Source organism: Salvelinus alpinus, chromosome 5 (assembly GCF_045679555.1).
Source record: "Salvelinus alpinus chromosome 5, SLU_Salpinus.1, whole genome shotgun sequence".
NCBI lineage: Eukaryota > Metazoa > Chordata > Actinopteri > Salmoniformes > Salmonidae > Salvelinus > Salvelinus alpinus.
In genome coordinates, this window is record NC_092090.1 from 94,348,109 (window position 1) to 94,368,477 (window position 20,369).

Consider the following 20,369-nt stretch of genomic DNA (forward strand, 5'->3'; position numbering starts at 1 on the left):
CTGTACCTAATGACAGACCCTCCAGAGCCACAGTCAAAGCGGAACTCCACGTATCCTTCCACCAGGTTGATGGCCAAGAAGTCCCGGCTGCTGGCGTCGTCGCTGTAGAGCAGCGTGCCGTCAGGACTGGTCGGCTGAAAGGTGATCTCAAACTCCATGAAGGACAGGTAACTGAGGAGGGACTGGGGCCAAGGGGCGCTGGCGTACGAAAACATGGTCTCGTTGAAGAGCGGCAGAGACAGCAGGAAACCTGGCAGTGGTTTGAGATAAAGTGACAGGTTTGGGATAGAGTGACAGGTTTGGGATAGAGTGACAAGTTTGGGATAGAGTGACAGGTTTGGGATAGAGTGACAGGTTTGGGATAGAGTGACAGGTTTGGGATAGAGTGACAGGTTTGGGATAGAGTGACAGGTTTGGGATAGAGTGACAGGTTTGGGATAGAGTGACAGGTTTGGGATAGAGTGACAGGTATGGTATAGAGTGACAGGTATGGTATAGAGTGACAGGTTTGGGATAGAGTGACAGGTTTGGGATAGAGTGACAGGTTTGGGATAGAGTGACAGGTTTGGGATAGAGTGACAGGTTTGGGATAGAGTGACAGGTTTGGGATAGAGTGACAGGTTTGGGATAGAGTGACAAGTTTGGGATAGAGTGACAGGTTTGAGATAGAGTGACAGGTTTGGGATAGAGTGACAGGTTTGGGATAGAGTGACAGGTTTGGGATAGAGTGACAGGTTTGGGATAGAGTGACAGGTTTGGGATAGAGTGACAGGTTTGAGATAGGGTTAGGGGAGAGGAGTTGGAAAATGTTTCAAAATCGAAACGCTGATCTATCTAAGTAGAATACAGGGTGTGGCTGATCTTTCTAAGTAGAATACAGGGTGTGGCTGATCTTTCTAAGTATAATACAGGGTGTGGCTGATCTATCTAAGTAGAATACAGGGTGTGGCTGATCTTTCTAAGTAGAATACAGGGTGTGGCTGATCTTTCTAAGTAGAATACAGGGTGTGGCTGATCTATCTAAGTAGAATACAGGGTGTGGCTGATCTATCTAAGTAGAATACATGGTGTGGCTGATCTATCTAAGTAGAATACATGGTGTGGCTGATCTATCTAAGTAGCATACAGGGTGTGGCTGATCTATCTAAGTAGCACAAGAAAGAAACATGTCTATGTCTGATGTCAAGTATGATTGAATGGGCAGAAGTCAGTATTTAATATCTACATTTATTCACAATTGGCATTATACAGTTTGTGTTGTAGAGAAGTACAGTATGATGTATCCCAAATAGCACCCTATTCCCTACACAGTGCACTACTTTAGACCAGAGCCCTATGGAACCCTATTCCCTACACAGTGCACTACTTTTGACCAGAGCCCTATGGGCCATTTGTGACGCAGACTAGAGGACAGAAAGATGACTCACTCTCTTCACAGAGCATGCCTCTGAAGCCCAGAGGGCACAGACAGATGTACCCGTCCGCTCGGTTGGCAAAGCAGATCCCTCTGTTGTCGCAGGTGATCATCTCACACACACTGTCACTGCAGTCACCTGGAGAACAAACGGAAAGGATACACACAGGCGCTGCAGGGTTTAAAGAAACAGTACACAACAACAACAACAACAACAAAAGGTGTCCACTGTTAATACAATCCCAAGAAATTGTGCAGTCAAGTTTTCACTTTCAGAACAAAGCTACATTTCTGATGATGTGTTTTGTGTTTTATGATGATGATGAACTCTCTCTTTAACTGCCCCAAACTCTAAATGAACTATCCCTTTAACTGCCCCCATCTCTAAATTAACTATGCATTTAACTGCCCCCTAAGTCTAAATGAACTATCCCTTTAACTGCCCCAAACTCTAAATGAACTATCCCTTTAACTGCCCCCATCTCTAAATTAACTATGCATTTAACTGCCCCCTAACTCTAAATTAACTATCCCTTTTACTGACCCCTATCTCTAAATGAACTATGCATTTAACTGCCCCCTAAGTCTAAATGAACTATCCCTTTTACTGCCCCCTATCTCTAAATGAACTATCCCTTTAACTGCCCCCTAACTCTAAATGAACTATCCCTTTAACTGCCCCCTAACTCTAAATTAACTATCCCTTTAACTCCCCTCTAATTCTAAATGAACTATCCCTTTAACTGCCCTCTAATTCTAAATGAACTATCCCTTTAACTGCCCCCTAACTCTAAATGAACTATCCCTTTAACTGCCCTCTAATTCTAAATGAACTATCCCTTTAACTGCCCTCTAACTCTAAATGAACTATCCCTTTAACTGCCCTCTAATTCTAAATGAACTATCCCTTTAACTGCCCTCTAACTCTAAATGAACTATCCCTTTAACTGCCCCCATCTCTAAATTAACTATGCATTTAACTGCCCCCTAAGTCTAAATGAACTATCCCTTTAACTAACTGAACTATCCCTTTAACTGCCCCCATCTCTAAATTAACTATGCATTTAACTGCCCCCTAAGTCTAAATGAACTATCCCTTTTACTGCCCCCTATCTCTAAATGAACTATGCATTTAACTGCCCCCTAAGTCTAAATGAACTATCCCTTTAACTGCCCCCATCTCTAAATTAACTATGCTTTTAACTGCCCCCTAAGTCTAAATGAACTATCCCTTTTACTGCCCCCTATCTCTAAATGAACTATCCCTTTAACTGCCCCCTAACTCTAAATGAACTATCCCTTTAACTGCCCCCTAACTCTAAATTAACTATCCCTTTAACTGCCCTCTAATTCTAAATTAACTATCCCTTTAACTGCCCTCTAATTCTAAATGAACTATCCCTTTAACTGCCCTCTAACTCTAAATGAACTATCCCTTTAACTGCCCTCTAATTCTAAATGAACTATCCCTTTAACTGCCCTCTAACTCTAAATGAACTATCCCTTTAACTGCCCTCTAAATCTAAATGAATTTACTTGTACAGTCAGACTTGACCAATAGATGGAATGTGGATGACACTACCACAGACGAAGAGCCAAGCGTAAGTGAAGTCTATTTTTTTCACTGCTGTCTATCCCTATTCTACATACCATCATTATGGGATGGGATGTGTATTTCATATCATCTTTCTTTGGACGAATCACCGCATTGATTTCACCTATGTGGTGCTACAGTGTGAGTTACCACTTTGACACAGAGTGAGAACCAGCGGTGCATCTCCCTCGTTCTGTCGACTCTCATCAACATTGACTGTCCATTCAACTCCACACCCGGTATAAACGCACTAATCAATATGGTGTCTGACTGTTGACCTACAGAAAGCCAGACAACTCTCCAGCTCAAATCTGACCTGGGGACAGATTCATTCCACAGACATGGCCAAAGACATGGGATGATGGACTACAGTACATCAGAATATTCATGGTAATTGGACAAAGTGACATTTCTGTGAGAAGTGCTAGAACTAAAACTAGAGGTAAAAGACTACGATTATAAGACTTGAATGAAAAACATAAAGAAACATCAGAAACCATTGGGAATGAAGAGGATATATAAGCTAGCTAGACATCCAGACGTGTATGGATCGGACCCCGTCCCTTACCGATGTCTGCCCCGCTCAGAGCGCTGCCTAGGGGCCAGGGTCTGAGATCCGTGGCCTTGTTGTTGACGGTCAGGCTCTGGATGCAGCCCTGAAAGCCCCGGTTGCTCCCTGTGGCCCTGACCAACCAATAGGCACTGGGAGCCCCTCCCACGTACAACGGGCTTCGGAATGTGATCTTGGTGTACTGTCCCTGTGGGGGAGAAAGAGAGGGTCAACCATTACAGTCAAGCAAATCTATAGCTAATCCTGGCAAAACATAAAGAGAGAAATAGAAAAAGTGATGCACCAAAGCTCTCTAATGAGAGGGATTATCACCTGTCAATCATGGATGTGTGCATCCCAAATGACACCCTATTCCCTATATTGTGTACTACTTTAGACCAGGACTGGCACCCTATTCCCTACATAGTGCACTACTTTTGACCAGAGTCCATAAGGAAGCCCATCGGGCTATGGTCAAAAGTAGTGCACTATGTAGGGAATCGGGTGCCATTTGATACACAGACCATTATAGATCATACTTCTATCTCAGTGAAATATCGACCCAATCTAAAATATTGCTGGCTCCACTGGTGTGTTCTGCCCTCACCTGTGAGCGTCCTGAAACGGGCGTATCGTTGTCCATTCTCAGCCAGCCACTCATGCCGTCCCTGAATACGGTGACAGTGTGCCACTGTCCCGGCACCATGCGAGTCTCGCTGACTATCTGAGCTGCCCCAGTGCCACAGTTAAACCTGCAAAACCACAACACATTGTCTGTCTCCCTCGCCACAACCACACTGACCCTATCACAGCATGCCTAATCTCTGTCACACAGTCTGGGATGAATTTTCCCCTAAGTACAGATCTAGAATCAGCTTCTCCTCCCCCAATACTAATCTTAATTATTAGTGGGGGAAATGCAAGACTGGCACAAGATCAGCATCAAGGGGCAAATTCACCCTACACCCTGACAAACCCGCCGCAACCACACTGGTCACACACCTGTAATGCAGCTTGCCTCGTACAAGAGCCAGAGAGGTGAAGTCTCCACGGCCATGCTCATTCTCCCCACAGTACAGCAACAAGCCATCCTCCGAGTCTGCCTAACACACAACACACACACACAGATACAGACGGAAATACACACACACACACACATGCACGGACCACACACACAGACACACAACCAGTGGTATGGTACTGTACCTTGAATTCAAGGGTCATCTGAAATGTCTGGTAAGAGTTCTTCAGAGGTTCAAAGGTCATGTGGGAGTGGCCATAGAACCTTGGGAACTGCACCGTCACTCCTGGCAAACACAGAGCAGGAAACACCAGCTCATCACTGTGTTTTACAATGGCATCGATCAAGTCAGTGCGAACATGCAACACACTCAACTGAATTCAAATACTGGGGCTCAAAAATTTAGGAGTGCAAGGCAGAACCAGGTGGAAGATCATGATGGTATTCATTAGGGCACACCGTGGCAAAAGGCTTTACAACGGAAAGCAAAAAGAGCGTTGGTTATTGGACAAGCTCAGGTATAGTCCATCCTTGTTTTAGTTTGTTTCTTCTGTTTGGTGAATAATGAATACGACCCAGTTGAATATAGGTGAAACACAAACATATTTGAAACTCTGACCCCCCCCCCCCCCCCCCTTCTCCCTGTGCTCCACGTGATCAATTTATGTTCATGACACAGAATTAGGCCTACACCAGAGACACCCTATCCACAGACCCTATCTCCACTAGAGAGACGTTTTCAGAGAAAGAGAGGACACAGATCATTTCCAGAAGGATGTCTATAGACCCAAACTCAGCCACTGTCTCTGGGGTACCCCCCCCCCACCACCACCAATTACAGAGGATAGAACGCTCCGATTGCACAGGGTTGATCCATTCTCCCACGAGGAGAGGGGTTAAAAACACTCAATAAAGTCAGTCAAATTATTGTCAGGGTTTATAAGACTCAGGAGATAAGATGCTTTGAGTATATTTCTGAGGAGGAGCAGGAAGAGGAGAGGAGGAAGGGGAGAAAGAGGAGGAGCAGGAAGAGGAGAGGAGGAAGGGGAGAAAGAGGAGGAGCAGGAAGAGGAGAGGAGGAAGGGGAGAAAGAGGAGGAGCAGGAAGAGGAGAGGAGGAAGGGGAGAAAGAGGAGGAGCAGGAAGAGGAGAGGAGGAAGGGGAGAAAGAGGAGGAGCAGGAAGAGGAGAGGAGGAAGGGGAGAAAGAGGAGGAGCAGGAGGAGGGGGAAAAGCAGGAGAAGAGGAAAAACAGGAGGAAGAGGAAAAACAGGAAGAGGAGCAGAAGTAGAGGAAGAGCAGAAGGAGGAGGAGCAGGGGGAGGAGCTGGAGTAAGAAGAGCAGAAGGAGGAGGAGGAGCAAGAGGAGCAGAAGAAGAGGAAGAGCAGGAGGAAGAGCAGGAAGAGGAGCAGGAGTAAGAGGAGCAGAAGAAGAGGAAGAGCAGGAGGAGGAGAAGCAAGAGGAGGAGAAGCATGAAGAGCAGGAGGAAGAGGAGCAGGGGGAGAAGAAAGCTGGCAAGTCCCTGTCCTAATCCAAGGTCCAAGTCCTGTCATCACAGGGTTAACTCCCCCTGACCTGACCTGACCTGGACTGACTCACCGTAGGAGCAGATGTCACCACTGCGGCCCAGGTTGCAGTGGCAACGGGAGCCTCCGCTGTCGTAGTCACTGAGGCAGAAGCTGTCGGGGGGGCACACCGTGTCCTCACAGGCTAGGTCGTAGAGCCTGGGCACGGGGCCCATCCACTGGGTCATGGGGGGCGTGGGGGTGGTGGGGGAAGGGCTGTCGGTGGTGGGGCTCATGGTGATCAGCTCAGGGGTGACGGGGGTAAGTGGGGAGCCCAGCTCTGGGTCAGAGGGGGGTGAGGGGAGGAGGATGGCGTTGGGTGCGGCCGTGCCCATCCTGTAGATGACGTTCCCGCCTGGCTGAGAGGACGGCGTTCCAGACCGGGAACGGAGCTGGGATCTCTGGTTGTCACCGTTGGGAATGGCAGGGAACGGCTTCAGCTTCGAAACGGCAAGATGGAGCAAGATGCCACGGTTAGTTTAGTTTGCTGGATTAGTTATTGGACAGACTGGGTGCATGCCTAAAACAAACAGTGTTGCCAAATGTATAGTTATACTTATAGAGCTGCTTTCCTGGACCCAAATTAACCCTATTCCTGGACCCAAATTAACCCTGTTCCTGGACCCAAATGAACCCTATTCCTGGACCCAAATGAACCCTGTTCCTGGACCCAAATGAACCCTGTTCCTGGACCCAAATGAACCCTGTTCCTGGACCCAAATGAACCCTATTCCTGGACCCAAATGAACCCTGTTCCTGGACCCAAATGAACCCTGTTCCTGGACCCAAATGAACCCTGTTCCTGGACCCAAATGAACCCTATTCCTGGACCCAAATGAACCCTATTCCTGGACCCAAATGAACCCTATTCCTGGACCAAAAACCAATCTCAATGGATAATCTACATTGAAAGTGCTTTTTGAAAAAGGAAACTGGAACATACGGTTGTTAAATATTTGCCCTGAGAATAGCTTCCGGATTGGGATATGACTGAGATAAGGATAAGATTGGTAGGGTGGCTTTCCTGGGTTTCTAGGGCCCCTGTGACCGATCTAGGGTGAATTTGCTCCTAGACACTGATCTTGGGACAGTTTTTCCTTTCCCCCACTAATGGTTAAGGTTAGGATTGAGAGAGGGTAAGATGATCCTAGATCTGTACCTAAGGAAAACTTAACCCCAGAGCCCTGATGTACATGATGACCCACCTCCTCAATGAAGACATCGTAGTCAGAGTCGTCTATGTCAAATCCGTCTTCATCTTTGATCTTGCCGTCTGTGATGTAGCGCTGGCCATGGCCGCTGCTGCCAACCTCTGCTGTGCCTATGGATATGGACACTATTATGTATAGAATTAAATCGATACCGTGTACAGTACAAGTAACAATATCGGCATCATGAGACTATGACAAGAGCACAGTGAGTCACAATGTCACAGTTAGTCTGACTCTCCAGACAGATGGACAGGTGGGGGGACATAGAGTTGGAAATAGCTGCCCATGCTAACACAGGCCTTGTGGCAAGTACTCTATCCAACTCTATGGTGGGGACTTGGTCGAGTGGGCAGCAAACACACAGGGAGCCCATGGTGCTGAGGATGATAATGATGATTAGCTAATAAATGTTGGTGGATGATCCCCTTTATAGGGATTGATGATATACAGTAGTAGCCTGGTCCTAGATCAGCTTGTGCTGTCGTGTCAAAGTCATGACAAGGAGTTTACATAATAGCACAAACAGATCTGGGACCAGGCTAATACAGTAGTTGTCCCAGGTCTACCTGTCACAGTGTAGAGAGCTTGTTTCACCACATACTGGAACCTGTCCCCCAGATATACGACTGACCATGCAGACAGAGACCAGGCTGAGTCCGGCCAGACAGTAGGAAACAAAAACACCATGATGTTTAGAATCCCCAACCTAAATGTTTTATTTCACATATAATGCTGTGTGTTTGTGTGTGTGTGTGTGCAGAACAAACTCAAAATAATTACTCCTCACCATAACGTAGGAGTCAGGTAAGGTTACTACTGACCATAATGTAGAAGTGGGGTAAGGTTACTACTGACCATAATGTAGGAGTGAGGTAAGGTTACTACTGACCATAATGTAGGAGTGGGGTAAGGTTACTACTGACCATAATGTAGAAGTGAGGTAAGGTTACTACTGACCATAATGTAGGAGTGAGGTAAGGTTACTACTGACCATAATGTAGAAGTGGGGTAAGGTTACTACTGACCATAATGTAGGAGTGAGGTAAGGTTACTACTGACCATAATGTAGGAGTGGGGTAAGGTTACTACTGACCATAATGTAGAAGTGAGGTAAGGTTACTACTGACCATAATGTAGGAGTGAGGTAAGGTTACTACTGACCATAATGTAGGAGTGGGGTAAGGTTACTACTGACCATAATGTAGAAGTGAGGTAAGGTTACTACTGACCATAATGTAGGAGTGGGGTAAGGTTACTACTGACCATAATGTAGAAGTGAGGTAAGGTTACTATTGACCATAATGTAGAAGTGAGGTAAGGTTACTACTGACCATAATGTAGGAGTGGGGTAAGGTTACTACTGACCATAATGTAGGAGTGGGGTAAGGTTACTGCTGACCATAATGTAGGAGTGGGGTAAGGTTACTGCTGACCATAATGTAGGAGTGGAGTAAGGTTACTGCTGACCACAATGTAGGAGTGAGGTAAGGTTACTGCTGACCATAATGTAGGAGTGGGGTAAGGTTACTACTGACCATAATGTAGGAGTGAGGTAAGGTTACTGCTGTCCATAATGTAGGAGTGGGGTAAGGTTACTATTGACCATAATGTAGGAGTGGAGTAAGGTTACTACTGACCATAATGTAGGAGTGGGGTAAGGTTACTATTGACCATAATGTAGAAGTGGGAATAAAATGGGTTGTGTTTAGTAAGGAGAAAACTTTTTAAATCAGAGTGAAAACAGAATGAGTCCTCAATGTGTTATGGTAAAGATGAGTGGCATTAAAATGATCCTGCCCTCTTTATTCTTTGTTTTATGGGAGGGAACTACAAATAAGACAGTGGGGATGTGTAACGCCCCCCTCCCTGCCTCCCTCCCCTCACGTGCCCCATGTTTTTGGTCATGCAGGGAGGTAATTTGGAGATATGGGTGCTAGTCAAGTCCTGTACAAACCCGCCCTTCCCCGCGGGGGGCAAACCTCCCCCATCCCCCCGCTCTTAATCCTGTCTGATGAGGCCAGGGCGTAACCCGATTTTCGCCCTGTGAGGGGGGGCAGGCTTGTGACGCAGTGTGTTGGGACAGCCTCTCTTAAGATGCTTCATTCAGTCCAGTTTAACCCTGTGATTGCCACCATGTGTCGGCGCGCCAGCCGTCCACCCACATGGCTCTAGGAGTTGGATTGACAGGACAACAGGCCCCACAGTCCTCGTCACAACATGGCATCAGGAACCTCTCTCTGTTCTATAAAGGGTTAAACTTGTCTCCAGTACCTATTTGGGAGTCTTACCTCCAACCTGTATTTATAACCTTATGTTTACCTAATACAGTGTGTGTGCAAACAAACAAAAAACACACTTCCATACTTGCCCACGCACACACACACCAGAGTAAAGCATACTTGCTAATGTTTGCCCATAGACTGCCAGTCTACCATGGCCCCTCTCTCCCCTATAAAGACAGTACTGATCCGGAGCCTCGGGTTATCTCTGGCAGCCTCCTAAATGGCATCCTATTCTCTATATAGTGCACTACATTTGACCAGGGCCCATAGGGATCTGTCAAAAGTAGTGCACTATGTAGGGAATAGTGTGCCATTTGTGACACAGCCCCTTTCTCTCTCATGTCAATATCAATCAGCCCATAAACCTCCCTTCCCCCCCCCCACCACACCAATTGTAATTTACATTATAACAATAGGAAAATACAATTCTCTGGACCCGGTCTAAGTCTATCGCTTTATCTCCATAGACTTAAAGAAATGGACAGAAAACACATACGCTCTCTATGCATGCACACCTCTCTCTCCGTGCGCGCGCACACACGCAGGCACGCACGCACGCACACACGCACGCACGCACACACGCGCACACACAGTGGCGGGGCAGTTACCAGGGGTGCGGATGGGGTTGTTGATGGCGCTGGGAGGGCTCACTCCATGGACGTTGGCGGCTCGGACCACAAACTGGTACTCCGTGTCGGGGCTTAACCCTTTCAGTACCATGGAGTTGGCTTCAATGGGCTCCCTGATGTAGGTCCACTCTGTGTCCATCTCAGGCCTGTATAGAGGAGACCATTCATATAGGAATTACACTGGTGCACTGACTAAAACACTATTCAGAATATAAAACATTGAGAGAAAAAAATTATATCTCATGAAATAATGCATTTATTTATTTTTTTAAACTGGGAGGAATATGGAGTGTGCAACTTAATTCATGGTCTGTGTTAGTCTGCACCTTGTTAACGGGCGTGTTTCTCCAGCTTCATGCTCTACTTAACTAGAGGGCCACTGACTGCATAACTTCCAGGTTATCTTACAGGGTTCTCACCACGCACTGCACACCTGTCCTGCACACTTCCAGTCCCAACACGGTTCACAGGTCAAAGTTGAGTCTCAACACAGATCGTCTTAACACAGAAACACAACTCATTCTCAACTGATTGGCAGGCAACACCGGGATAGTGTTTTCAGCAAATGTTCATATGAAATTGAAAATATGCTGTGGTCTAAAAATATAAGAGATACGTATATTGATGTAGCTCCATTTAAACAACCGTTTCTACCTTTTTTCAAAGTTGCCATTTGATATTAGAATTCGGGCAACGGATCAACCCAAATCCAAGTATCTGCTTGTTCTAGCAGGCGTGAAACAGTATCTTACTCTATTGGCTGGGAACATGAGGATATTACAAATCAGACAATTTGCTTGGCAGGGTGAGGTGATCAGAGTTGAACATGTACAGCTGGTACTTTTAATACTGTCCATCTCGCTTTCCTCAAGTCAATGTTATTTTTTAAATCAATACTTCTCATTTTAAATGGACTGTGTGAAGAAAACGGCTGTTCAAATAGAACCACTGTAGTTTGGTAGAGTTGAGAATTCAAACTGAAACATGCATTCTAGAGTGGAACAAATCTGCAAAAAGGTATAAAAACATTACTGTCTTCAGAGGGCTAGTCTTTTCTTTCTTATTTTTCTCCCCAATTTCATGGTATCCAATTGGTAGTTACAGTCTTGTCCCATCGCTGCAACTCCCCTACGGAGTCAGGAGAGGCGAAGGTCGAAAGCCTCCAAAACACAACCCAACCAAGTCGCACTACTTCTTGACACAATGCCCACTTAACCCCAGAAGACAGCCGCACCAATGTGTCGGAGGAAAACACCGTACACCTGGCGACCGTGTCAGCGTGCACTGCGCCCGACCCGCCACAGGAGTCGCTAGTGCGCGATGGAACCCTCCCCTAATCACTCCTTCCGTGGCCTCCAACTGCTCTTACACGCTAGCAAAACCAAATGCATGCTTTTCAACCGTTCGCTGCCCGCACCCGCCCGCCCGACTAGCATCACTACTCTGGACGGTTCTGACCTAGAATACGTGGACAACAACAAATACCTAGGTATCTGGCTAGACTGTAAACTCTTCTTCCAGACTCATATCAAACATCTCCAATCCAAAATCAAATCTAGACTTATCCAAACTTACCCTCGTAAAACTGACTATCCTACAGATCCTCGACTTCGGTGATGTCATCTACAAAATAGCTTCCAATACTCTACTCAGCAAACTGGATGCAGTATATCACAGTGCCATCCGTTTTGACACAAAAGCCCCTTATACCACCCACCCACTGCGACCTGTATGCTCTAGTCGGCTGGCCCTCGCTACATATTCGTCGCCAGACCCACTGGCTCCAGGTCATCTACACGTCTATGCTAGGTAAAGCTCCGCCTTATCTCAGCTCACTGGTCACGATAACAACACCCACCCGTAGCACGCGCTCCAGCAGGTATATCTCACTGGTCATCCCCAAAGCCAACACCTCCTTTGGCCGCCTTTCCTTCCAGTTCTCTGCTGCCAGTGACTGAATTGCAAAAATCGCTGAAGCTGGAGACTTACATTTCCCAAACTAACTTTAAACATCAGCTATCTGAGCAGCTAACCGATCGCTGCAGCTGTACATAGTCCATCTGTAAATAGCCCACCCAATCTACCTACCTCATCCCCATATTGTTTTTATTTACTTTGCTGCTCTTTTGCACACCAGTATCACTACTTACACAACATCATCTGCTCATCATCATCTGCTCATCTATCACTCCAGTGTTAATCTGCTAAATTGTAATTACTTTGCTACTATGGCCTATTTATTTTCATACCTCCTCATGCCATTTGCACACACTGTATATAGACTTTCTTTTTTTCTATTGTGTTGACTGTACGCTTGTTTATTCCATGTAACTCTGTGTTGTTGTTTCTGTCGCACTGCTTTGCTTTATCTTAGTCAGGTCGCAGTTGTAAATGAGAACTTGTTCTCAACTAGCTTACCTGGTTAAATAAAGGTTAAAGAAAAAAGTAGAAGACTGACTAGAATTGTTTACCGCTAGCGTAAGCTAAATAGTCACTGTATAAACGTACCTGATGTAAGCAACAAGAAAGTGTAGAACTGGTGCACTTCCCTCACTCTCACCCTGTGTCCACGACAACGCAAGCTCTGTGTCCGATACGGCCGCGACAGTGGGCTGAGTGGGAGGGGACGGAGGCATACACATCTCTGCGGATGGGAAAGAACAACCCTGTCATGTGACATTTAAATGTCCCGCTGAACTCAATGTAAGATCATGCTCGATTTACAAAGTCAAATAAATTCATCCTAGAGGGGGAATTACAAGGAAGGAAACAATAAACAACAACAGGAAGAAAATTAATATACCACAACATACTGCATACCATACATGATATTAATATACCACCACATACTGTATACCATACATGACATTAATATACCACCACATACTGTATACCATACATGACATTAATATACCACCACATACTGTATACCATACATGATATTAATATACCACCACATACTGTATACCATGCATGACATTAATATACCACAACATACTGTATACCATACATGATATTAATATACCACCACATACTGTATACCATGCATGACATTAATATACCACCACATACTGTATACCATACATGATATTAATATACCACCACATACTGTATACCATACATGATATTAATATACCACCACATACTGTATACCATACATGACATTAATATACCACCACATACTGTATACCATACATGATATTAATATACCACCACAAACTGTATACCATACATGATATTAATATACCACCACATACTGTATACCATACATGACATTAATATACCACCACATACTGTATACCATACATGATATTAATATACCACCACATACTGTATACCATACATGACATTAATATACCACCACATACTGTATACCATACATGACATTAATATACCACCACATACTGTATACCATACATGATATTAATATACCACCACATACTGTATACCATACATGATATTAATATACCACCACATACTGTATACCATACATGACATTAATATACCACCACATACTGTATACCATACATGATATTAATATACCACCACATACTGTATACCATACATGATATTAATATACCACCACATACTGTATACCATACATGACATTAATATACCACCACATACTGTATACCATACATGACATTAATATACCACCACATACTGTATACCATGCATGACATTAATATACCACCACAAACTGTATACCATACATGATATTAATATACCACAACATACTGTATACCATACATGATATTAATATACCACCACATACTGTATACCATGCATGACATTAATATACCACAACATACTGTATACCATACATGACATTAACACAGGGTTTCTTGTACTTTTTCTGCACACAACTAAAAAGTTGACACTCGAAAATTCAGGGGATCGAACTTGGAGAATGTATATTCCTTAGTTACCGCTGTGTGTTCATTATTCACAAAATGTTAGGTCCCGCTGGTTATCCTTACACACAATAATGTAGAAGGAGTAAAAGCTTCTTAGTTGACACTGAAAGGTAGTGTTCTAAAAAACGAATCTTAGTTTGTTTGATAAGATTACAGATTTTCTCAAGGGACCTCATTTGAGTTTCAGACCCCACGTTTGGGAACCACTGCATTAACATATCAAATCAAATCCCATTTTATTGACCACATACACATGGTTAGCAGATGTTATTGATCACATACACATGGTTAGCAGATGTTATTGGCCACATACACATGGTTAGCAGATGTTATTGTGAGTGTAGTGAAATGCTTATGCTTCTAGATCTGACAGTGTAGCAGTATCTAACAGGTAATATCTAACAATTCCACAACAAAACCTAATATCTAACAAATTCCACAACAAAACCTAATACACACAATCTAGTAAAGGAATGGGATAAGAATATATAAGTATAAAATATATGGATAAGCAGTGACAGCACACCTCAGACAGGTCTAGCTTGTAGAGTAAAAATAAAAAAATAAAAATACAGCACAGTATTGTGGTCACCTTTGCTGTCACCTCTGCTGTCACCCTTGATTACCTTGTAAAGAAGTGCTGATGTCCCTGGGCATGCTAGGTCGGCCCTCGCCTGCCCATCCATACGCACCAACACTAACTCTGTACTGGGTGGCAACTTTAAGGTTACCAATGTCCACATCCTAGGAAAAAGGGTGAGAGAGAGTATAGTAAGCTTGTCTGCTCTGAAACTTGGGGTCCTTTAGTAGTGGTTTCTTTGCAGCAATTTGACCATGAAGGCCTGATTCATGCAGTGTCCTCTGAACAGTTGATGTTGAGATGTGTCTGTTACTTGAACTCTGTAAAGCATTTATTTGAACTGCAATTTCTGAGGCTGGTAACTCTAATGAACTTATCCTCTGCAGCAGAGGTAACTCTGGGTCTTCCTTTCCTGTGGCGGTCCTCATGAGAGCCAGTTTCATCATAACGCTTGATGGTTTTTGCGACTGCATTTGAAGAAACTTTAAAAGTTCTTGAAATTTCCCCGATTGACTGACCTTCATGTCTTAAAGTAATGATGGACTGTAGTTTCTCTTTGCTTATTTGAGCTGTTCTTGCCATAATATGTACTTGGTCTTTTACCATCTTCTGTATACCAACCCTACCTTGTCACAACGCAACTGATTGGATCAAATGCATTAAGAAGGAAAGAAATTTCACAAATTAACTTTTAACAAGGCACACCTGTTAATTGAAATCCATTCCAGGTGACTACCTCATGAAGCTGGTAGAGAGAATGCCAAGAGTGTGCAAAGCTGTCATCAAGGCAAAGGGTTGCTACTTTGAAGAATCTCAAATATAAATATATTTTTATTTGTTCAACACTTTTTTGGTTACTACATGATTCCATATGTGTTATTTCATAGTTTTGATGTCTTCACCTTTATTCTACAATGTAGAAAATAGTAAAAATAAAGAAAAACACTTGAATGAGTAGGTGTGTCCAAACTTTTTACTGGTACTGTACATACAAAGGCTGTGGATAAGATTACATTAGACAACAATTATGTAACTTTAAAGTTTTACACTCAAATATGTTTGGCACAAGTAGCACAGTTCTGTCTGAATACTACTTACAAAACTTGCTTGTCCATCCAATTGCCCCTAAGAGAGAATAAGAGCCAAAATAATAAATAATAAATTATGTTGGATTAAGTAGGATAAAACAGTCAACTATTTGTTTTCCAAGAAACATTATGTGACCTACTCAAAACGGATAAAAAAACGTATACTTTTAAAAGAATTCCACCAGATGCCTAATCATCTACTTCTATCACCCATTTATTTGTTCAATTACTGTAAGGACAAATCCATACTGTTAGAATTACTGTAAAGGACACGTCCATACTGTTAGATTTACTTTAAGGACACATCCATACTGTTACAGTTACTGTAAGGACAAGTCCATACCATTAAGGTTACTGTAAGGACACGTCCATACTGTTAGAGTTACTGTAAGGACACGTCCATACAGTTATAGTTCCTGTAAGGACACGTCCATACTGTTACTGTAAGGACATGTCCATACTGTTATGGTTACTGTAAGGAAACATCCATACTGTTAGAGTTACTGTAAGGACACATCCATACTGTTACTGTAAGGACATGTCCATACTGTTACAGTTACTGTAAGGACAAGTCCACCATACTGTTACTGTAAGGACACGCCCATACTGTTACCGTTACGGTAAGGACAAGTCCATACCATTAAGGTTACTGTAAGGACATGTCCATACTGTTAGAGTTACTGTAAGGGCACATCCATACTGTTATGGTAACTGTAAGGACACATCCATACTGTTACTGTAAGGACATGTCCATACCATTAAGGTTACTGTAAGGACAAGTCCACCATACTGTTACTGTAAGGGCATGTCCATACCGTTAAGGTTACTGTAAGGACACGTCCATACTGTTATGGTTACTGTAAGGACACGGCCACACTGTTATGGTTACTGTAAGGACACGTCCATACATATACAGCTAACAGTATCACTGCCATCACTCTGAGGAGAGGACACGTTACTTACGGTGGTCAGCATGTCCAGACTGAGAGGCACCTCCAGCGTCACGGCAGTACTCACTGGCCGACTGTTCCTCATCTCTGTGTAGAACACCTGACAAACACACACATACATACGAACGCACACACACACACGCACACACAGCCTGTGTTCAAGATTGTGCAGTATACTATCGTCAGGCTTAGAAAATGTACAAGGTGGCAACAAGGTGAAGTGCCCTTCTGTGAAGTGGAGAGAATGGTAAGTGGGATAGTGTATGGCAGAGGGTGCGTGTGTGTGTGTGTGTGTGTGTGTGTGTGTGTGTGTGTGTGTGTGTGTGTGTGTGTGTGTGTGTGTGTGTGTGTGTGTGTGTGTGTGTGTGTGTGTGTGTGTGTGTGTGTGTGTGTGTGTGTGTGTGCGCACATGAATGGTATGTATGCAGGTGTGTGTGTGCATGTGCGTGTGCGTGTGTGTGTGTGTGTGTGTGTGTGTGTGTGTGTGTGTGTGTGTGTGTGTGTGTGTGTGTGTGTGTGTGTGTGTGTGTGTGTGTGTGTGTGCGCACATGAATGGTATGTATGCAGGTGTGTGTGTGCATGTGCATGTGCTTGTGTGTGTGTGTGTGTGTGTGTGTGTGTGTGTGTGTGTGTGTGTGTGTGTGTGTGTGTGTGTGTGTGTGTGTGTGTGTGTGTGTGTGTGTGTGTGTGTGTGTGTGTGTGTGTGTGTGTGTGTGTTTGTTTGTGTGTGTGTGTGTGTTTGTTTGTGTGTGTGTGTACGTGTTTCACAGCTAAAGCCTGGGTCCAGTACAATAAGGTTCCCGTTATGTGAATGAGGAGCAGAAACAGTATCCTCTCTTCTCTTTATGTGAATGAGGAGCAGAAACAGTATCCTCTCTTCTCTTTATGTGAATGAGGAGCAGAAACAGTATCCTCTCTTCTCTTTATGTGAATGAGGAGCAGAAACAGTATCCTCTCTTCTCTTTATGTGAATGAGGAGCAGAAACAGTATCCTCTATTCTCTTTATGTGAATGAGGAGCAGAAATAGTATCCTCTCTTCTCTTTATGTGAATGAGGAGCAGAAACAGTATTCTCTCTTCACTTTATGTCAGTTTGAGAGGAGAAACAGGAGCATCAATGCTTCTTGATCCACGATGGTAATGAGGCCTTAGCTGACGTTCACCACAAGGTCATCAGACTGCTGTCAAATAAGAAACACTGTGTGTCCCAAATGGCACACTATTCCCTACTTAGTGTACTACTTTGAGTAGTGATGGGGGAAACATCGATACAGTTACATATCACAATGTTTATATATTTAAAAAAATATATATATACACACTGAACACACAGATCCATAGATTAGGGCCTAATGAATTTATTTTAATTGACTGAATCCCTTATATGAACTTTAACTCAGTAAAATCTTTGAAATTGTTGCATGTTGGTTTATATTTTTGTTCAGTGTATGTACAGTTAATTCGGAAAGTATTCAAACCCCTTGACTTTTTCCACATTTTGTTACGTTACAGCCTTATTCTAAAATGTATTAAATCGTTTTTTTCCCTCATCAATCTACACACAATACCCCATAATGACAAAGCAAAAACAGGTTTTAAGAAATGTTTGCTAATTTATAAAAAACTGAAAAATGACATTTACATAAAAATTCAGACCCTTTACTCAGTACTTTGTTGAAGCACCTTTGGCAGCGATTACAGCCTTGAGTCTTCTTGGGTATGACGCTACAAGCTTGACAGACCTGTATTTGCGGAGTTTCTCCCATTCTTCTCTGCAGATCCTCCCAAGCTCTGTCAGGTTGGATGGGGAGCGTTGCTGCACAGCTATTTTCAGGTCTCTCCAGAGATGTTCTATCATGTTCAAGTCCAGGCTCTGGCTGGGCCACTCAAGGACATTCAGAGACTTGTGCCGAAGCCTCTCCTGCATTGTCTTGGCTGTGTGTTTAGGGTCATTGTCCTGTTAGAAGGTGAACCTTCACCCCAGTCTGAGGTCCTGAGTGCTCTGGAGTAGGTTTTCATCAAGGATCTCTCTGTACTTTGCTCCGTTCATCTTTGCCTCGACCCTGACTAGCTACCAGTCCCTGCCACTGAAAAACACCCCACAGCATGATGCTGCCACCACCGTGCTTCACCATTCGGATGGTGCCAGGTTTCCTCCAGACGTGACGCTTGGCATTCAGGACAAAGAGTTCAATCTTTGTTTCATCAGACCAGACAATCTTGTTTCTCATGGTCTGAGAGTCTTTGGGTGCCTTTTGGCAAACTCCAAGCGGACTGTCATGGGCCTTTTACTGGGAAGTGTGTTCCGTCTGGCTTCTCAACCATAAAGGCCTGATTGGTGGAGTGCTGCAGAGATGGTTGTCCTTCTGGAAGAGTCTCCCATCTCCACAGAGGACCTCTAGAGCTCTGTCAGAGTGACCATCGGGTTCTTGGTCACCTCCCTGACCAAGGCCCTTCTCCCCTGATTGCTCAGTTTGCCCGGGCGGCCAGCTCTAGGATGAGTCTTGGTTGTTCCAAACTTATGCCACTGTGTTCTTGGGGACTTCAATGCTGCAGACATGTTTTTGGTACCCTTCCCCAGATCTGTGCCTCAAAAGAATCCTCTCTCGGAGCTCTACGGACAATTCCTTTGACCTCACGGCTTGGTTTTTGCTCTGACATGCACTGCCAACTGTGGGACCTTATATAGATAGGTGTGTGCCTTTACAAATCCTGTCCAATCAATAGAATTTATCACAGGTGGACTCCAATCAAGTTGTAGAAAAATCTCAAGTATGATCAATGGAAACAGGATGTACCTGAGCTCAATTTGAGTCTCAGGGTCTAAATACTTATTATTATTATTATTATTTTTTTTTTGTCAATTTTATAACATTTCTCAAAACTTGTTTTTGCTTTGTCATTATGGGGTATTGTGTGTAGATTGCTGAGGAATTTTTATTTATTTAATCAATTTTAGAATAATAAAAAGTTAAGGGGTCTGATGACTTTCCCAAAGGCACTGTAAATATATATTTTTTGCTAGGTAGCGTTAGCAAGTGCTAGTAGGCTGTACCTACAACTAAACTATATTTTTGATCCTGTAGCATGTTTTCCATCTTCAATAGTGGTTCAATATGTCTTTTATTTCTATGACTTCTCCATGACTAATCAAAACTCATGTTCTCATGTTCTCTCTGCAGCAAACATCCACCACCGTGCTTATTATGGAAAGGGGGATACCTAGTCAGTTGTACAACTGAATGCATTCAACTGAAATGTGTCTTCCACATTTAACCCAACCCCTCTGAATCAGAGAGGTGTGGGGGGCTGCCTTAAATCGACATCCACGTTTTCGGCGCCCGGGGAACAGTTGGTTAACTGCCTTTTCCCGGGACATATAGTGAGCAATATGTTTGGAACATCGTATAGAATCATGAGAATCGCAATACATATCGTATCGGTACCTAAGTATCGTGAGGTCCCGGGCAATTCCCAGCCCTACTTTTGACCAGGGCCCAGAGGGCTATATAGTAGTGCACTATAAAGGGAATAGAGTTCTGGTCCAAAGTAGTGCACTATAAAGGGAATA

The 20,369-nt window shown here is 43.9% G+C and overlaps 1 protein-coding gene across 1 annotated transcript in view; it reads right to left on the reverse strand.

Moving 5' to 3' along the window:
- LOC139577256 (pikachurin) overlaps positions 1–20,369 on the reverse strand; it is a 40,120-nt gene that overhangs the window by 12,562 nt on the left and 7,189 nt on the right. The window contains exons 3-15 of the mRNA XM_071404243.1: positions 16,812–16,898; positions 15,859–15,885; positions 14,807–14,924; positions 12,772–12,907; positions 10,243–10,409; positions 7,347–7,462; positions 6,176–6,581; positions 4,765–4,865; positions 4,561–4,661; positions 4,166–4,310; positions 3,577–3,766; positions 1,428–1,553; positions 7–250 (exon numbers count right to left, since the gene is read on the reverse strand). Coding sequence (XP_071260344.1) covers positions 7–250; positions 1,428–1,553; positions 3,577–3,766; positions 4,166–4,310; positions 4,561–4,661; positions 4,765–4,865; positions 6,176–6,581; positions 7,347–7,462; positions 10,243–10,409; positions 12,772–12,907; positions 14,807–14,924; positions 15,859–15,885; positions 16,812–16,898 — 1,964 coding nt within the window. The remainder of the gene's footprint in view (positions 1–6; positions 251–1,427; positions 1,554–3,576; positions 3,767–4,165; positions 4,311–4,560; positions 4,662–4,764; positions 4,866–6,175; positions 6,582–7,346; positions 7,463–10,242; positions 10,410–12,771; positions 12,908–14,806; positions 14,925–15,858; positions 15,886–16,811; positions 16,899–20,369) is intronic.